Raw genomic sequence first — 17,033 nt, forward strand, 5'->3', positions numbered from 1 at the left:
GAGAAGCACTTTTCTGTCTGGAACCAAATAAATGCTTTATTTTCATTGTAACTTAAAAACCACTCTATTAAAAGGCCACTATTACATAATTTTTATAGAAAATAAATAAAACTGAGCTTAGGGAGGGTAAGTAATTTTCCCCAAGGTTTACCAGTGGGGTTGGATTCAAACCCAACCCTGACTCTAAATCCCACACTGTGCCACTTTACTCACAGTTAAAAAATTAACGAGTCTATAGTTCTCCCTTTTAGAATCGCAAAAAAATGCCTACACACGGATGCAGGTAGTAATAAATTTGCATGCATTTGCACTCACACATAGCAATTTTGACTTTACACTTTTTACTTCCATTATTTGCATTTATTTGTTGGTAGAAATGTATGCTTCAGAGGCTTGGTCAAGAAAGCAGACTTGTTTCATCTTTTTTCCACACTTTCACTGATGACATCCAATCTGTGAATCAGGGATACACAGACAGGTCACGGGGACTCTGATGCAGGGTCTTAATAGTTAATCCCCAAGATACTTGAGATGGAGAATGTGAAAGTAGTACATGTTCTTCCCCAAGCTTTCTCGGGGGAGTCAAAAAGCTAAAGACTGCAAAAGACCAAAGAGCTAACAAGGCAGGGACTCTGAGTTGACCCAGAAAAGCAGAAGAGTGTTTTTGAACCAAAGAAACAGAAGAGAAACTGAGGATTGCAATAGAGGTGTACTGGCAGTGCTTTAGCTTCTGAAAGCAGCACGGGAGCCCAGAGAACAGAGCTCAGCCTTCGAGCAAGCAGAACTTCTACATGTTCCCACAGAAGCCTTCTGTCCCTTGCAATAGGAGACCAGAACAACACTACCAACAGAGCTCCCATGAGCTCTGACCTACAGAAGGGACAATGTTCAATCTTTCTTCATAGCTGCTGGCTAGGTATGCAGTTTGAGGGGCTGGGCACAGGAATACCCCAGCTGTCATGAACAAAATCAGATTCACAGGACAGAAAAGTGAGACTAAAGGAAGGAATATTCATTCAAACCTCTGGGGCCACCTCAAAGTCAGGAGGAGGTACTCTTATGGAGCCTGTGTGGTCCATCGCTGTTCCAGAGGCAGTTGGCTAAGCTCACAGAAAAGGGAGCTGTGACATTGGCGTCGAACAACCACAGACACTGCTGTAGGCAGCCTTTCCTAAGCTCTAAGATGCCTCCTGCCACTGAACCAGGGAAAAAACCCAGCCCCATAGGCAAGGGATAAGGGAAGAGCAGCTGCTCCTCCAGGAACGACACACTGAAAGGATCAAGAGTGTGATGACTTGGTAAAAGGAACAAAGTAATAGACCCATGAACTAAAAGGCCACAGTGGCCAGCTGGGATTGGGATGCAGACCTGGTGATGGCGGGACAGGAAGTGGGGGCGGGGGGCTCTCAAATTCAAAACTTTTGAAATGGGAGGTCATCTCTCAAGTGTCGAGTAAGTTGTTATGCAATAAATCTTTAATTGCCATGTTACCAAGGTTGTTTTTTCAGCAGTATTTGAGTGTGGTCATAATTCTGAGTACTCACAGGATTCTTTTGGGAACTATTTAAATGGAAGCCAAAAGAGTACTGCTAGACATTGCATGGCTTGTGGGGAAGGGACAGGGGAGGAGTTCTGGGGCCTTGTTTCACCAAAGGCAGGTGTACGGTGCTGGGGGGCAGTCTCTGACTTCACCTCTGGTAGAACTATAGCTAGCACCTCACCAAGTAAATAGGCAGTACTTGGCTAAGAGTGCTCAGGAGAAGACGGGCAGGGAAGGGCCTGGACCTGTATCCTCAGAGCTTCAGGCCCAGGGGGATTGTAAGTGCAGTCAGGAGGTCAGGACAAAGCAGCTCTATTCATGTCTTCGAGAGATTCCTGGAATCTCTATTTTGTTTGAAAACAGACTCAGGCAAAGGGAAGGGAAACTAACATTTATTGAGTGCCCATTGTGTTTATCTGGCCTTGTGCAAGGAGTTTTCACCTACAACATTCCACTTAATCCTCACACCAACCCTGTGAGGTAGGTATTGTCCTCATTTTTGTCCCATGAGGAATGAGGCTGAGAAAGGTTAGGTAGTTTGTCCAAGGTCACACAACTAGTAACTGATGGAGCTGGGATTGAGCACTGAGTCCCAGACTCAAAATTCCCAGCTCTCTCTCCAACACTGCTTCTTGGGAAAGAGGAAGGAGTAAAAGCAGCAGCAGTCCTTACGCTTCCTACCCTGAGAACAAGACAGTCAGCAAGACAGGAGGAGCCTGGACTTTTCCATAGACCCTCCCCTCTCTACCTGGGGAGGGTGCAGTCACTCGAAGAGATAAGACATAAATATAAAAATAAATAGAAGGGACAAGTCCCCCAGCAGCAAGGATGTGCAGGATCCATGCTGTGGGAAGGCCACGGTGCCATTCACAGCTGCCGTGGGAGGAAGCCATGTGGGCCCTGTGGGGAAAACTGGGACAATGGCTGCCAAAGGCTGGAGTGGGTGGGCTAAACAGGCCCCTTCTGGGTCGCACAGATTTGAGAACAAAACGTCTGGAGCAGGCAGCCGTGGGCACAGTCACCATCATCCTCCATCTGCTCATTTTACCGGTGTTTGTGATCCAAGAGGGACTCAAAATCAGGGGAACATACAAGTTTGTGCTTTATGTGTCCCAGGACTGTCATCTCACCGGTCCTACTGTCGCCAAGGCCCACGGATACCAGCTCCTGCCAATCAACAGAAACAGCAATGAGAACCAAAACCATACAGCCCATTCCTCAGCCCTATGATTTAGGAGAATCCCAAGAATGCTTCTCCCTTAGTTAGCATGGACTCCTCAGCACTCCTTACCTCTTAAAGAGCCCCTACCATGACCCCACAGGCTCTCACCTGCAGGAAGGAGCAGGCGGTTCCCATCGTCACATCTAGAGTCACCTTGCCCAGGAGGAGCTGCACCTTTCCTGACTTGCGGATGAGCAGCTTGCCAACCTGACCCTCTGTCAAGTCAGCCAGGGTACAAGCATTCTCTGCCAGCCTGGCTTCCTGCGAAGAGAATCAGAAGATGGAAACAAGATAAGGAGCTTCTTCCTCCAGCCTGCATGAATGATACCGTTTCCAAAGGAAGAGGTCAGCAGCAAAGATTAGAATGAGCTCCCTAAGAGGGCCTTTCTTCACAGTTGCCTGCCATTGGCCAAACAACAAAACCCAAAGCAAACAAATGGACAAATAGACAAAATATTTATTACTGCTGACGCTGAGTGATGGTACATGAGAATTCATGTTCTCTCATCTGTGTATACACTAAATATTTCATTGTAAAAAGTAAAAATACGTAACAGGGGTTGAAGTACAAAGCCTCAAGCACCTTGTGGGTGGAATGAATGCGTATTATTCTGGCATTTCAGCTTGGGTGGCACCCCTTTGCTCCGCAACAGATGGCTGTTTCCTTTCCTGGCCCCCTCAGTGCTTCCACAGAACTCATCCATGCACATACCCGGTCTTTCTCCTGCTTTATGACCACCATCTGCCCATCCTCAGTCTGCACCTCTGTCTTGATAGGCTTGATGTCCTGAGTAGGTGGCTGGCCAGGGAGCGTGTCTGGCAGTTGAAGGAATAGCAGCTCTTCCTCCTGGGTCAGGCTCAGCTCCCTGAGCAACTCTGCCACAGATATGTCCTTTGGGAGGCCCGGGGTCTTTCTGGCTGTTCTGGGAGGAGCCTTCATCTTGGCCTCCTCCTCCTCATCTCGGGGCTCCTCTTTCACTGCCCAAGGAAACATAAATGGAAGAGCTATGAAGTAGCCATCTTGCAGTACCCATCCCTTCATTCCCATCTGCTTCATTGTCACTCAACCATGAAGCAGGAGGGAAGCACTGGTATGAAGAAGGGTCCAGGAGTTGTGTGGCTTATCAAAAAGGAGTATCTGAGGCTAGGCCCACGGATCCATGTCAGCATGAACTTTCTGAGAATGAGAATTTAGTGTCCCTGTTCAGGTCATGTACTTCACAACTGGAATGGGGGAGGACCCGCTTATGAGTCTGGGAGATTCATTCCTAGAGAGGATTCCTGGGGGGCAGCCACAGGGAAGGAGAGGAGACGTTAATGGACAGAGTACCTTTCACAACAGGTACATCCACCTCCATGTCCTCTTCCTTGGGGCCAGCCAGCCAAGGTTTAACATCTGGCTCTTCATTCTCTTCCTTAAAGAGCCACCCTGAGTGAGCCAGCGGCAGCTGCACAGGCATGTTTCGAGTGTCATTCCTCAGCCCAGGGTCATCGATGAACTACCAGGGAAGAGTCAGGGGGTCACATGGTCTGGCTAGCATGCACACATACCTGGACTGCAGCCCACCTGAGCTTTTTCTAACTGAAGATTCCTGCTGCTCACAGGCTTCTAGGACATCAGAGAGCTCTTCTTCCCCCAAGCCTGGCTCCCCAGAAGCCCACTCTGCCCAGCCTACCGGTACCTACATCATCCTTCTCCAGCATGCGCAGGATCTGTTTTGTTTCTTCATCTGTCTCCCTCTTCTCTTTTTTGATGTTGATGATATGAGAGGGCCCCATGTCTGATACATCCACTGTCTTATCCCAGTTCCCTGTGGGAAATAACTCAGTTCACCAGGGGCATGGAAGAGGCCAACAGCAAGGAAAAGCACACAGGGAGCAGGGAAATTTTACTGCCCTTGCCCTTCTCTTGGGCAGTCTGGACTGAAATCTATGGATTTCTTCTTCCCGGAACCCCAGAAGCTTTGTACCCTTTTTCTTCATCATTTCAGCTGGGCCCTGCTCAAAGATGGAGTGGGACTGGATCACTTCTGGGCGGCCTCGGCCCCGTCCATGCCCGTCTCGCTGCCGGTCTCTATCCCTGTCACGCTTCTCTTTCTTGATGGCTACTTCTTCCTTGGGCCTGGAAAAGAGAATGGAGGAAGGGAAACCACTCACTCACTCTGCCTCAGAGAACTGGTCTTACTCTGACACACACTCTACTCTACCCGAGCAGAGAATCAAGAGCCAGTGACTGTATCTGAAGAAGCAGAACCCAATCCTAAGTCTAGCACCTTTTCTACTTCCTTGATGGGGCAGTTTCCTTTCAGTTCACTTTACTTATCTTCTTGCTTGAGAGTATATAACAGGACTACGACTCAAAAGTGGAATTACAGAGACTGCCCCTAAATGTGGACTTCTCAGTATTGCTTAAAAGCAAGAAGACTGTGATACAAAAGAATGTAAGTGAGAACTGAACACATTTTTGTCTAAACTAGTGTCTCTCAACTCCAGCCGTAAAGGATAATCACTCTCTTTCATCGCAAAAAAGTTAAATCACCATTTCCAGAGATGGACTTCCAGGCATCAGTATGTTTTTTAAAACTTGCACGTTACAATCACCTGGAAGCCAAGGTCAAAAATCACTAGTGAAAAAAAAATACACAAATTTAGATTTCTGAGCCACATACGTAGTTATTTCCCAAAAGACCCAAATTCAGAGCAATAGGGGAAATTTGTGTTATTTTTTTAAAAGATTTTATTTATTTATTCATAAGAGACAGAGAGAGAGAGAGAAGCAGAGGGAGAAGCAGACTCCATGCAGGGAGCCCGATGTGGGACTCAATCCTGGGTCTCCAGGATCACGCCCTGGGTGGAAGGCAGGTGCTAAACCGCTGAGCCACCCGGGCTTCCCTGTTTTATTATTTTAAAAGATTTTATTTATTTATTCATGAGAGACACAGAGACATAGGCAGAGGGAGAAGCAGGCTCCTGAGGACTGGATCCTAGGATCACGCCCTGAGCTGAAGGCAGATGCTCAACCACTGAGCCACCCAGGTGCCCCAAGGGGAAAGTTTTTAGAAGGCTGAGCTACTTACTCTTCCTTAATTTTCCGACTGATGATATTTGGGGTGAAGGTTTTCTGAAAATAAAATATGAGTCACTGATTTGTTAAGTTTCCCAAAGTACAGAGAAAAATGAAAACTCTCAAAAGGGATCTTGTATGGACCAAGACCACCATTCTACATTCCCTACTGTTATAATGGTTTACAGAGATAGGCATGTGCTTAAAAGGAATGAAGATCCTGTCATGATAGCAGTGGACTTACACACTGAACAGGGCACCAAAACCCCATTTTAGTTAGTGGCCTCAGCTTCTGCCCTCTGAAAGAACCCTGAGCACTTCTACAATTTATTTATCTAATCTCACTTCTTGTCAAATCATTGAATATCACAGGAAAGAGCTCTAGCAGCAAGCCTCAAGTACAAAGTCCGCCTGCACCCACAAACAGACACAGCTAGACTGCCACCAGCATTTCCCAAGGCAAACAAGTCTTTGAAAACTGGCTGCTTTATGCTTCTGCTACATCACCACCACCAGCTGCCTCCCCTCCCCAATTTCGGGACGATCTTAACATCTACAGTGATAAACACGACGGAAAAGAACACTGAGCCTCCAAGGCCCTGCCTAGAATTCATTACACTAGATCACAGTTTGCCCACCATAATCCATGGCGGATACAGAACTCTCTAAAATTGAGGGCAAACTTTATGCCTGCTGGCTCTCAGGGGTTTCTTAAAGGTATCCCAAACACATTTTGAAAAAGTAAATAAACATTGCCCAAGTTGCCTGGGAAGTAATTAGGATTCTCTGCCCTTCAGCCGTTTCTGAGAACCACGTCAAGGTCCTGCGCCCGGTGTCTAGACTCCCTAGAATCTGTCAGCAGAAGTCTGGGGACGGGGTTTCCCTGGGCCCAACACAGAGCCTGGCACGCGGCGGGGCCTACGCGAGCGTCAGGTGAACCCCAGGGTCCTGGGACTCGAGGTAGCAGGGTTTCTTCAGCAAGGCGCCGTCGGGTACCTTCTTGACTCCCCCGAGGGTGAGGTCCCTGGAGCGGATGGAGGGAAGGCGACCCGGAGTGAGTGGAGGCGCCGGCCGCCGCCCAACAAGCCCCCGGCCCCCAGAGAGGAGGGGGCGGGGGCCTCCCGGGGCGCTCGGCTCGCCCGCAGCGTTTCCTTGCGACATTTTGCCTGGGAGAAAAGGAGGAAAGGGGCAAAACAGAGTCACTCGAGGGGGCGGACACACGGACCCGGGGCGGAACCCCACCCACGTGGCCTCCCCTAGTCCCGGCGTCCCTCCCTCTCCACGTGGCAAGGCTCCCCGGACCACCCAGGTGGAGCGCCTGGCTCGCCCTCCGCCCAGGCTCCCGGCCAGGCACGAGGCAGAGGCGCACCCCAGCGTACCCGGGCGGCGGCTCCGCACCACGCGCGTCCCGACTTCACCTCCGACGCGGCCCGCACACCGCCCCGGGTCTCTGCGCCGGGCGGAAGTCTGCGTGGCAGGGCCCGGGCGCCGCCATCTTGCCGCGGGCCGGAAGTGAGGTCAGGGGGCGGGGCCGGGCCACAGTATTTATCCGGCGGCGCCTCGCTCCCCTCCGCCTTCTCTTCCCGGTTCTTCCCGGAGTCGGGAAAAGCTGGGTTGAGAGGGCGAAAAAGGAAGAGGGGTCTGGTCTGGGTTACGCTGTGGTGCCGCGCTTTGGGGGCTTGGCCCGGGCGGAGGGGGCAGCGGCGCTCAGCTCGGAGCCCGGGGGGGGCCTCGGCGGCCGCCACGACCCAACCTGGGGATTCGCCGTGGCGGAGCTTCTGGGAGCAGTGGGGTCGCGGCTCGGGACGGGGCGCGGGGCGCGGGGCCGGGAGCGAGACCCGGGCGCGGGGCTGGGGCGCCCCGGGCCCGGCCGAGCCGCGGCTGTGGGCTCGATGGTGACCTTGGAGTGGTCACTGTCCTCTGGGCTGCGGCCTCGCCCTCGCTCGGGGGTCCTTTGCCCGGACTCCTGGTAGGGTCCCGAGGTGGGGCTGCGGGCGCTGCGCCAGGGCAGCTGCGCGGGCTACCTGGGTGCCTAAGTGCACCCAGCGTGCTAACTGCAGCACGCACCCGGCTCTGGACTGCCGACCCTTGTGTGCACTCTCGTTCCAAGCCCCGAATTGAAAAATGAAGTTTGCTCCGACTGGGAGGGACGAATTTAAAGAACTTTTATGGTGATTCCGACATTAACATTTAAAAAAAAAAAAGCCTTTTTACTGTTCTCTCCACCCCCAAACCATGCAAAATAAATAAATAAATTAATTAATTAATTAATTAATCCCACGTAACATTGCAGAGAGTTTGAGGGAAGGAAAAACAATTCTGCTACAATTCCACGTAGAATACTACCATTGAAACTTTTGTAATATATTGCAATCCCCTTGTAGAGCTGTCCTATTGTACCACAATTTTGAAGCCCTTTTGAAATAACATTTCTTTGTTGCCGCATCAAATGAGTAATAATTCTTGGTGGCTGTGTCATGATTTGCCTATTTTCCTGTTTGGACACTTAGATTCACCACCCCCACCCCCACCCCCACCCCCACCCCCACCCCCGCTGTTGTAAATAACGCTACAGTGAACATCTGGTGCATTTAACCTTTTTTTCTTCTTTTGGAATCTATCCCTAGGACAACTTTTCAGACTCGTGATAACTGGCCAAAAGAAGTTGTACTTTCTTTTTGAAGTAAAGTTTTTGAGGTAGTAGATACACATGCAGAGTTTTTTTTTTGCTTTTGTTTTTGTTTTTTGTTTTGATTGATTGATGTTTAGAGCAAGACAAAGAGAATCCCAAGCAGACTCTGCACTGAGCATTGACCCTACCCAGAGCTTGATCTCATGACTCTGAGATCATGACCTGAGCAGAAATCAAGAGTTAGATGCTTAACAAACTGAGCCACCCAGGTGCCCCAGATACACATGCAGTTTTAAGAAATAATACAGAGATCTCAAGTTTTCTCCAATAGAAACATATCCTAAAACTATAGTACAATATCACAACCAGGGTATTGACATTGATACAGTAGAAATAGAAAACATTTCCATCAATGCAAAGATCCCTTTTAGTTGCCTTTTATTATTTTTATTATTTTTAAATTTTTATTTATTTATGATAGTCACAGAGAGAGAGAGAGAGAGGCAGAGACACAGGCAGAGGGAGAAGCAGGCTCCATGCACCGGGAGCCTGACGTGGGATTCGATCCCCGGTCTCCAGGATCGCGCCCTGGGCCAAAGGCAGGCGCCAAACCACTGCGCCACCCAGGGATCCCCTTTTTAGTTGCCTTTTAATAGCCACACCTCCCTCCCTTTCATCCACCCCTGGTAACCACTAATCTGTTCTTCACTTTCATACTTTTGTTATTTCAAAAGGGGAACTCACTCAAAAATGGAATTGTTCAGTATGTGACCTCTTGGGATAGTTGTTTTTTTTTTTTAACTCAACATAATTCCTTGAAGATTATTCAAATTGTTGCATGTATCACTAGTTCCATTTTTTATTACCAAGTATCCATGGTTTGTTTAACCATTTGCTCTTTGAAGGACATCTGGGTTGTTTCCAGTTTTTGGCTATTATGAATAAAGCCCCTATGAACACATGTGTACCGGTTTTTGTACAAATGTTGTTTTCATTTCTCTGAGATAAATGCCCATGAATGCAACTGTTGGGTTGAATGGTAGCTATATGCTTAGTTTTATAAGAAACTGCCTGGGGCACTTGGGTAGTTCAGAGGTTGAGCGCCTGCGTTTGACTCAGGTCATGATCCTGGGGTCCTGGGATCCAGTCTTGCATCAGGCTTCCCCCAGAGAGCCCGCTTTTCTCTCTGCCTCTCTCTCTGAGTCGCTCATGAATAAATAAAATCTTAAAAAAAAAAAAAACCTCTGCCAAACTATGTCCACAATGGCTATACCATTTTGAACATGTACATTTTGTAGTTCTTCATCTGTATTGCTAAATTGCTTTTGAAAAGAGCCATGCTAATGTGTATCACCACTAGGAATATATATAGTATATAAAATATGTAAAATTTTGCCACATCCTTTTGAGTATGGGCTTTTAAATTTTTGAACTTTTTTGCCAGTTTCATAATACATACATATTAAGTTAATATTTTTTTGTATTGGTTTATAACCAGACTTTTTCCAATTTCTTTCCTCTGTATTGGTTTTATGGTAACCAAACCTAACCAAAGGAAAATTCTTCCTGTCCCCTACGGAACTGACCTTCTGACTGGAGCACTAGATGAAATTGCTTTGATTTCTCTGGGCTTTGAGGTCACAGACCTTTTAAGTATCTCCTAGGTTTTTGTTTTGTTTTGTTTTGTTTTGAAGATTTTATCCATTTATTCATGAGAGACACACAGAGAGAGGCAGAGACACAGGCAGAGAGAGGAGCAGACTCCCTATGGGGATCCTGATGCGGGACCCGATCCCAGGACCCCGGGATTATACCCTGAGCCAAAGGAAGACACTCAACCACTGAACCACCCAGGCGTCCCTGTTTTTTTTGTTTTTTTGTTTTTTTTTTTTTTTTGACAAAGATGCTTATTCATTGTAGAAAATTTGGAAAATTTTAACAAGCACCCAGAAGAAAATGAAAGTCATCCATTTCACACTTGAAGTTGTTTTTCTATGCATGTGCCTTTTTAAAAACTGAGGTGTTTTACATATGGCTCTATGATCTGCTTTTTTCTCTTAACAATATACTATAAACATTTTTTGAGTTATCGAATATTCTTCTAAATTAGTTTTTAGTGGCTAAATAGTACTCCACATTGTTGTCTTGCACCATAATTTCTTTAACCAGTTTCCCGTTAACCAGGAACCCAGTTTCCTTCCTGCAATGCTGAATGGATTTCTGCAAAATTTTTCACCCCAACAGAACAAGAAGAGAGCAGACTTAAATCAAGACTTCTATCTTTAATATTTTGGGGCTTGCTTCCTAACCACAATTACTATAATTTCCCATTAAGAATATTCTCCATGTTCCCTCTAATTAGGCTAATATGCTTTTGGCACCATTCTCCTTTATTTTCCCTTCTTTTTTTTTTTTTTTTTGAGAGAGAGAGTGCACACCTGCAGGGAGGTGGCGGGGATGGGAGGTAGGGGATAGAGAGAGAGAATCTCCAGCAGACTCTCTGCTAAGGGAAGAGCTGCAGGCTTGGCACAGGGCTTGATCTCATGACCTTGAGATCATGACCTGAGCCAAAATCAAGAGTTGGAGGCTTAACCAACTGAGCTACCTAGATACCCTCCATGCCATTTTCTTTCTTTCTTTCTTTCTTTGCTCTAACACTTCCCTCTCTGTTTTCTTCTGAAGGGTGTACATTCTTTTATCTAGCCTCAAAAGAAACTAGTAAATCCTTACCAGCTGAACCCCATATCATTGCATCTGTTATTCTAACAGATCTTAATTGTTAGTAATAACATTTTATTTCTACGCATTTCATGATAAAGGTGATAATCTCATTGTTGTCTGATGACTTTATGAAATTATTCGTCAAACTCATAAGAGCAAATATAGTTTTTTTGGTCTAAATGCAGAATTTGGAAGGTGTAAACAGATTCTGTCAAAAGACTGTTTCTGTGAACTCTTGTTGGGCATTGGGAATACCAAATGAATAAGGAACTGTTTTGAATATGCATCAGTAGAATAAAAGGAATGTGTGGTATGATAATGCTATCCAAGGTCCAGCCATTACATGTTCTCTATGAGCAATTTCTCCTTTTTGTTTGCATCATTTTGCAGATCATTATTTGCTGGTTCCTCCTCATCTCCTTGACCTCTAAACATTGGAGAGCCCTAGGATTCAGTCGCCAGAACTCTTCCCTTTTTCTCTATACTTACTTCTTTGGCAATGGTTCAGTTTCTCAGTTTCAAACCCTGTGCTGAATGCTGATGACTCCTCCGTGCTTATCTCAATATGGACCTCTCTGAATGCCAGATGTATATCTCTGCCTATCCCACACTTCCACTTGGATATCCACAAGGCATCTCAAACCTATGTCCACATCCAAACTTATGATCTCGCTCTTCAACCTACTTTGAAATGTTCCCCATCTCAGGATGTGGCAACCCCATCCCTCTAGCCATTCAACTCAAAATTTTGCAGTTATTCTTTCCTCCTGTCTTTCTCTCCTGTCATTTTTCTTTTCTTTTTTTTTTTTAAGATTTTATTTATTTATTCATGAGAGACACACAGAGAAAGGCAGAGACATAGGCAGAGGGGGAAACAGGCCCCCTACAGGGAGCCCTATGTGGGACTCCATCCCAGGATTCCAGGATCACGACCTTAGCCAAAGGCAGATGCTCAACCTCTTAAGCCACCCAGTCTCCCTTTCTGTCATATTTTTCATCCAGTACATCAGCTTTTCCAGGTATATCCAGAATCTTACCACTTCTCACTACATTCACTGACATGCCACCCTGAACCTGACCACCATCATTTTTTTTTTTTTTTGCTGTGATTATTTTAATAACCTCCTGACTGGTCTCCCTGCTTCCACGTGGGTCCTGTCAGTTTGGTTGCAACATAGCATAATTAACATATTTCACATCAGGTCACGTATCTGCTCTCACCTTCCCAGAGGCTTCCCATTTAAGAGTAAAACCCAAAAAATTTAGGCTGGTCTACACAGCCCTACATAATCTGTCCCTCCACCTACTATCTCTCTGTCCTTAACTCCTACCACACACCCCTCACTCACTCAGCTCTAGCTGCACTGCTCTCCTTGCTGTATCTAGAACAATGCGGCATGCTCCCTTGTCAGGGCCTCTACATCTATTGCCTGGAATGTCCTTCCCCCATGTTATTCTGCATGACTCCTCTCCTCTCTTCAGTCAGGTTGTTTTCTATCCCAAAGTCACTTTTTTTAGAGAGAGAGGCAGAGACATAGGCAGAGGGGGAAGCAGGCTCCCTGCAGGGAGCCTGATGCAGGACTTGATCCCAGGACCCCGGGATCATGACCTGAGCCAAAGGCAGATGCTCAATCACTGAGCCACTCAGGTGCCCTCTCCCCAAGTCACTTTTTCAAGGAGGCTTTCTCTGATGGCATCATTAAAAATTGTAACCTCCTCATGACATTCCCCATCCCTATTTACCGACTTAATTTTCTCCACAGCACTATCACTTAATAGACTATAAAGTTGGTTTGTCTCTCTGTCTTCCTCCCCACCAGAAAGTAAGCACCATAAGAGCAGGGACTTATTTTCTTCCTCCTCCACTACCATATTCTCACTGCCTGAAATAGTGCCTGACAGAGTCAGCACCCAATAAATTTTTGTTGAATGAACGAATGAATTCCAGTTTGTGTCGAGACCAAGTAGCAAATCCGGATATGCACTAGAGAAATAAAAGGATGGATTGTTTCTAGGTGGATTGTGCCAGTGATTTAACTTTAGCACCACTGATGTAAAAGCCATCCTAGCATTGCACATCCATATGTCTTCTCTATAGGTTCTCTATATCCAAGTTGCTTAAAGGAGTAACTGAACAAATACTGAGTGACTGGAGGGAAGGCTTTGCAGCACGGCAGCAGTCAGTGTAAGTCTAAGTCTTGTCCTTGACATCTTGCCAGGAAGTGCCCAGTGGTATTCCATAGCTTCTATATTATACTTTTCCCCTTTTGGTATAGCTCGGTGACTACTCAGTACCATGGACTCATCCTATTAGTTCTTCTACCTCTCATTGAACTGGTGATTCTTTCTTCATTGTTCTTGGTCTTTGCCCCATGAAGTTTCTTTTTGCTCCTTCAACATTTCATTAGTGTCTCTTCTCTTGCTTTTCAGTGTGCTTAAGTATAATTCAGCATTTTGCCAGTCTTAAAATTGTTAAATAGTTAAGTAAAAAACAGCTAAAAAAACCTCGAAAAGTTCAAAGTGGTGAGGGTTTTTAAGAGGTCCAAAAGTAATTTCCAAACAATAAAGTAAATAAATGCTGAGAAATCCATACAGTTCTTATACACAGTCACTAGCCACTCCTGTCATTGCTAACACATGTAAACAAATAAAGTGGTTTTTATGAGCTTTCTGGATGTGTCTGTATTCGTTAGCCCTTGAGATCCCCACACTTAGCTCCACCATGAAGAAATATATGTAAACATTTTGAGTCTACAAAATTCACAAACAATATTAAGACTGTAGATCTTTTTCACTTACAACCTCTATTGCCTCATTCTATATCCATTCTGTGTCCTTCTACCATGAAGAACCCAGCCCTTGCACTCAGACCTGAATTTGAATCTAGTTTTACTTTTTATAGACTGAGTCTCATTTCCCACCAGTAGCCCTTTTTTTTTTTTTAAGATTTTATTTATTTATTCATGAGAAACACAGAGGGGAGGGGGCGCAGAGACACAGGCAGAGGGAGAAGCAGGCTCCATGCAGGGAGCCTGACGAGGGACTCGATCCCGGGTCTCCAGGATCACGCCCTGGGCCAAAGGCAAGCACTAAACCGCTGAGCCACCCAGGGATCCCTCACCAGCAGCCCTTTTAAGATGAGGTTGATGGATCCACCTCTCAGTATTGTGGTGAGAGGAATACCTGGGTAGCTCAGTGGTTGAGCATCTACCTTCAGCTCAGGGCATGATCCTGGGGTCCTGGGATCGAGTCCCACATCAGGCACTCTGTAAGGAGCTTGCTTCTTCCTTTGCCTATGTCTCTGCCTTTCTCATGAATAAATAAACAAAATATTTAAAAAAAAAGATTATGGCAAGAATCTCACATCTAGAGTGGTGCTTAGTAATAAGTGAATAAGTAATAAAATAGCTTTCGGTATTCTTGCAATCATACACTAGATATAATATCAAATATGGAAACTTCCAAGCATATACAAAAGTGGAGAGAATAGCTTATTGGACCTCCAGGTACCCAGCTTCAACAATTATCTACCCAAGCCAATCTTGTTTCACCTGTCCATCCCATTCTGCCTCAGATTATTTTTTTGGGGGGTTTTTAAAAAAGATTTTATTTATTTATTCATCAGAGAGAGAGAAAGAGAGAGGGAGGGAGAGAGGGAGAGAGAGAGGCAGAGACACAGGCAGAGGGAGAAGCAGGCTCCATGCAGGGAGCCCAACATGGGACTCGATCCCGGGTCTCCAGGATCACACCCTGGGCTGAAGGCAGGGCTAAACCGCTGAGCCACCCAGGCTGCCCCCAGATTATTTTTAAATAGGTCACAGCTATCATGTCATTCATCCATAAATATTATAGTATGTATCTCTGAAGGATATTCTTTTAAGAAATAATTATAAAATATAATTATCAGAGTATCATCCCTAAATATTATCAAATACCCCCTTAGTATTCAAATTGCCCAACTGTCACATAGTTTTTTTTTTTTTTTTAGTTTTTTTTTTTTTAACAGTTTAAGTCAGTATCCAAATAAGGTCCATACCCTTGAATATTTTATTGGAGATATATAATTAAGATGTGGGAAAAGTTTTGCTGTAAGAATGTCCATTTTAGAGTTATTTAGAATGGAGAAAAAGTAAAATAACCATAGTAGAGTAGGGGATTGGTATGTTACCTGACAATAGAACATACACAGCAATTTAAAACGATACTGCAGAGAGACTATGTAATGAACAGAAAAGGTATTGGTAAGTGAAAAAAAAATAACAGGTTATATGACCATATTTACACTTTAGTTTTTTTTTAAAAGATTTTTATTTATTTATTCATGAGAGACACAGAGAGAGAGGCAGAGACACAGGCAGAGGAAGAAGCAGGCTCCATGCAGGGAGCCCGACGCGGGACTCGATCCCGGGTCTCCAGGATCACGCCCTGGGCTGAAGGCGGCACTAAACCGCTAAGCCACCCGGGCTGCCTACACTTTCTATTTTTGTTAATAAAAAAAAAATATATATATATATATATATATATATATATATATATATATATATATATATATATCATGTGCCTATTTCTGAATGGTGGGGGAAATGAATGATTTTAATTCTCTCTTCAGTGTTAGAGTTAAATTTTCTCATTCTTTTATAGTGATCATGTATTCCTTGTATAACAAAAAGCTATTAAAAATAAAAATGCAGCAGAAGGGCATCTTGGCGGTTGTCTGGTTTCATACAGAGTTAGTTCTATTTGGCTTGTTAAGCTTTCGTCTTACCATGTGTTTTCTCATGTGATCTGAAGAGAAGTCCTCAGAGGCAGGAAGCAGCAGAAGCCCAGCCGCAGTCTGTGCCTTTACCTGAGGCTATCACACATCTCCACAAAAGCACATTCAGATAGCTGCTGTTCACCCTTGGGACACATGATCTCATGTGGACTCCGCATGCCATCCTGGGAAGGTGGGAGGCAGAGGTGTGCTAGAACACGTCTTCCTTTTAAGAGGGAAACCGAGTTGCAGAGAACCTGACTTTTTCTCACCACCCCTTGGGTTAGTTGTAGGGTCAGGTTTGGGTCCAGATGGCTGGTGCTGGCCATAACCGTGAGATTACGTTTTGCATCCTTTCAGAATTGCAACATTTTAGTGTAGGTGTGCGAGAGGCGGGATCTGCTTATGTTTGGCCCAGGGAGTGCTTAATCCTGTCTCAGTGTAACGCACCACACTGCATTCCATGGTTCAGGATCTGACCCAACTTGCTCAGGTTCTCCACACCCATTTGGGAAGGATTGGCTTCTGCTTGTCCTTGCTTTCTGTAAAATATTTACGTTCTGTCCACTGTCACCTCCTCTACCTTTTGCCACCTGCCGATGTCTGCAGCCCCCGAGTCCTCTTGGTGAGTGTCCCTTGCACTCAGCTCATGCCTTCTATGGTACTCTGAGGCCATCAGCCAGGACCTGTGTGATCTGTCCGCTGCCCCTGCACCAAGTCCTCCCCACCCCACCCCACACCGGGCTCCTTCCACGGTCCCCTCTTGGCTGTGCTCTGTCTATATTCAAGCTAGTTCTGACACTTCCTTCTCCAAATCTTTATGGGCACCCTGCCATTTAATTATTTCTTGTTCTCTACATGCACCTTCCTCTCCCCTAAAAAAACCAAAAAACTGTGGAATCCTTGCAGGCAGACTCTATCAATAATGACGGCAATGACAACAGTTCTGATGGGTGTCTGGGTCCTTCTTGTGTACCAAGCCCATAGCCTTAGTGATTTACATAATTTCTCATCCAGTATTTATCTCATTTGGCAGATGAAGAAATCGAAGCTCTGAGAGGTCGAGTAACTTGTCCAAGATCACTCAGCTAGAAAGTGATA

At 45.7% G+C, this 17,033-nt stretch overlaps 1 protein-coding gene across 1 annotated transcript; it reads right to left on the reverse strand.

Moving 5' to 3' along the window:
- Window positions 1-1,916: 1,916 nt before the first annotated feature.
- POLR3D (RNA polymerase III subunit D) lies at window positions 1,917-7,350 on the reverse strand. Its single transcript, XM_025463155.3, has 9 exons — window positions 7,206-7,350; window positions 6,823-6,992; window positions 5,840-5,883; window positions 4,733-4,884; window positions 4,449-4,573; window positions 4,093-4,261; window positions 3,475-3,740; window positions 2,871-3,023; window positions 1,917-2,707 (listed from the first exon to the last, which is right to left on the reverse strand). Exons 2-9 carry the CDS (start codon window positions 6,985-6,987, stop codon window positions 2,585-2,587), a joined length of 1,197 nt encoding a protein of 398 aa, XP_025318940.1. The 5' UTR covers window positions 6,988-6,992; window positions 7,206-7,350; the 3' UTR covers window positions 1,917-2,584.
- Window positions 7,351-17,033: the final 9,683 nt, after the last annotated feature.

The sequence above is a fragment of the Canis lupus genome, chromosome 25 (genome assembly GCF_003254725.2).
Source record: "Canis lupus dingo isolate Sandy chromosome 25, ASM325472v2, whole genome shotgun sequence".
Lineage (NCBI taxonomy): Eukaryota > Metazoa > Chordata > Mammalia > Carnivora > Canidae > Canis > Canis lupus.

Excerpts from the sequence above, each read along its gene's own strand:
- POLR3D (XM_025463155.3), bottom strand. The coding sequence starts at position 6,987 with ATGTCGCAAGGAAACGCTGCGGGCGAGCCGAGCGCCCCGGGAGGCCCC. Across the intron at positions 4,885-5,839 it reads AGTCGGAAAATTAAGGAAGA|GCCCAAGGAAGAAGTAGCCA; the intron begins GTAAGTAGCTCA and ends TCTCTTTTCCAG. Across the intron at positions 3,024-3,474 it reads TAAAGCAGGAGAAAGACCGG|GAAGCCAGGCTGGCAGAGAA; the intron begins GTATGTGCATGG and ends TTCTCTTCGCAG.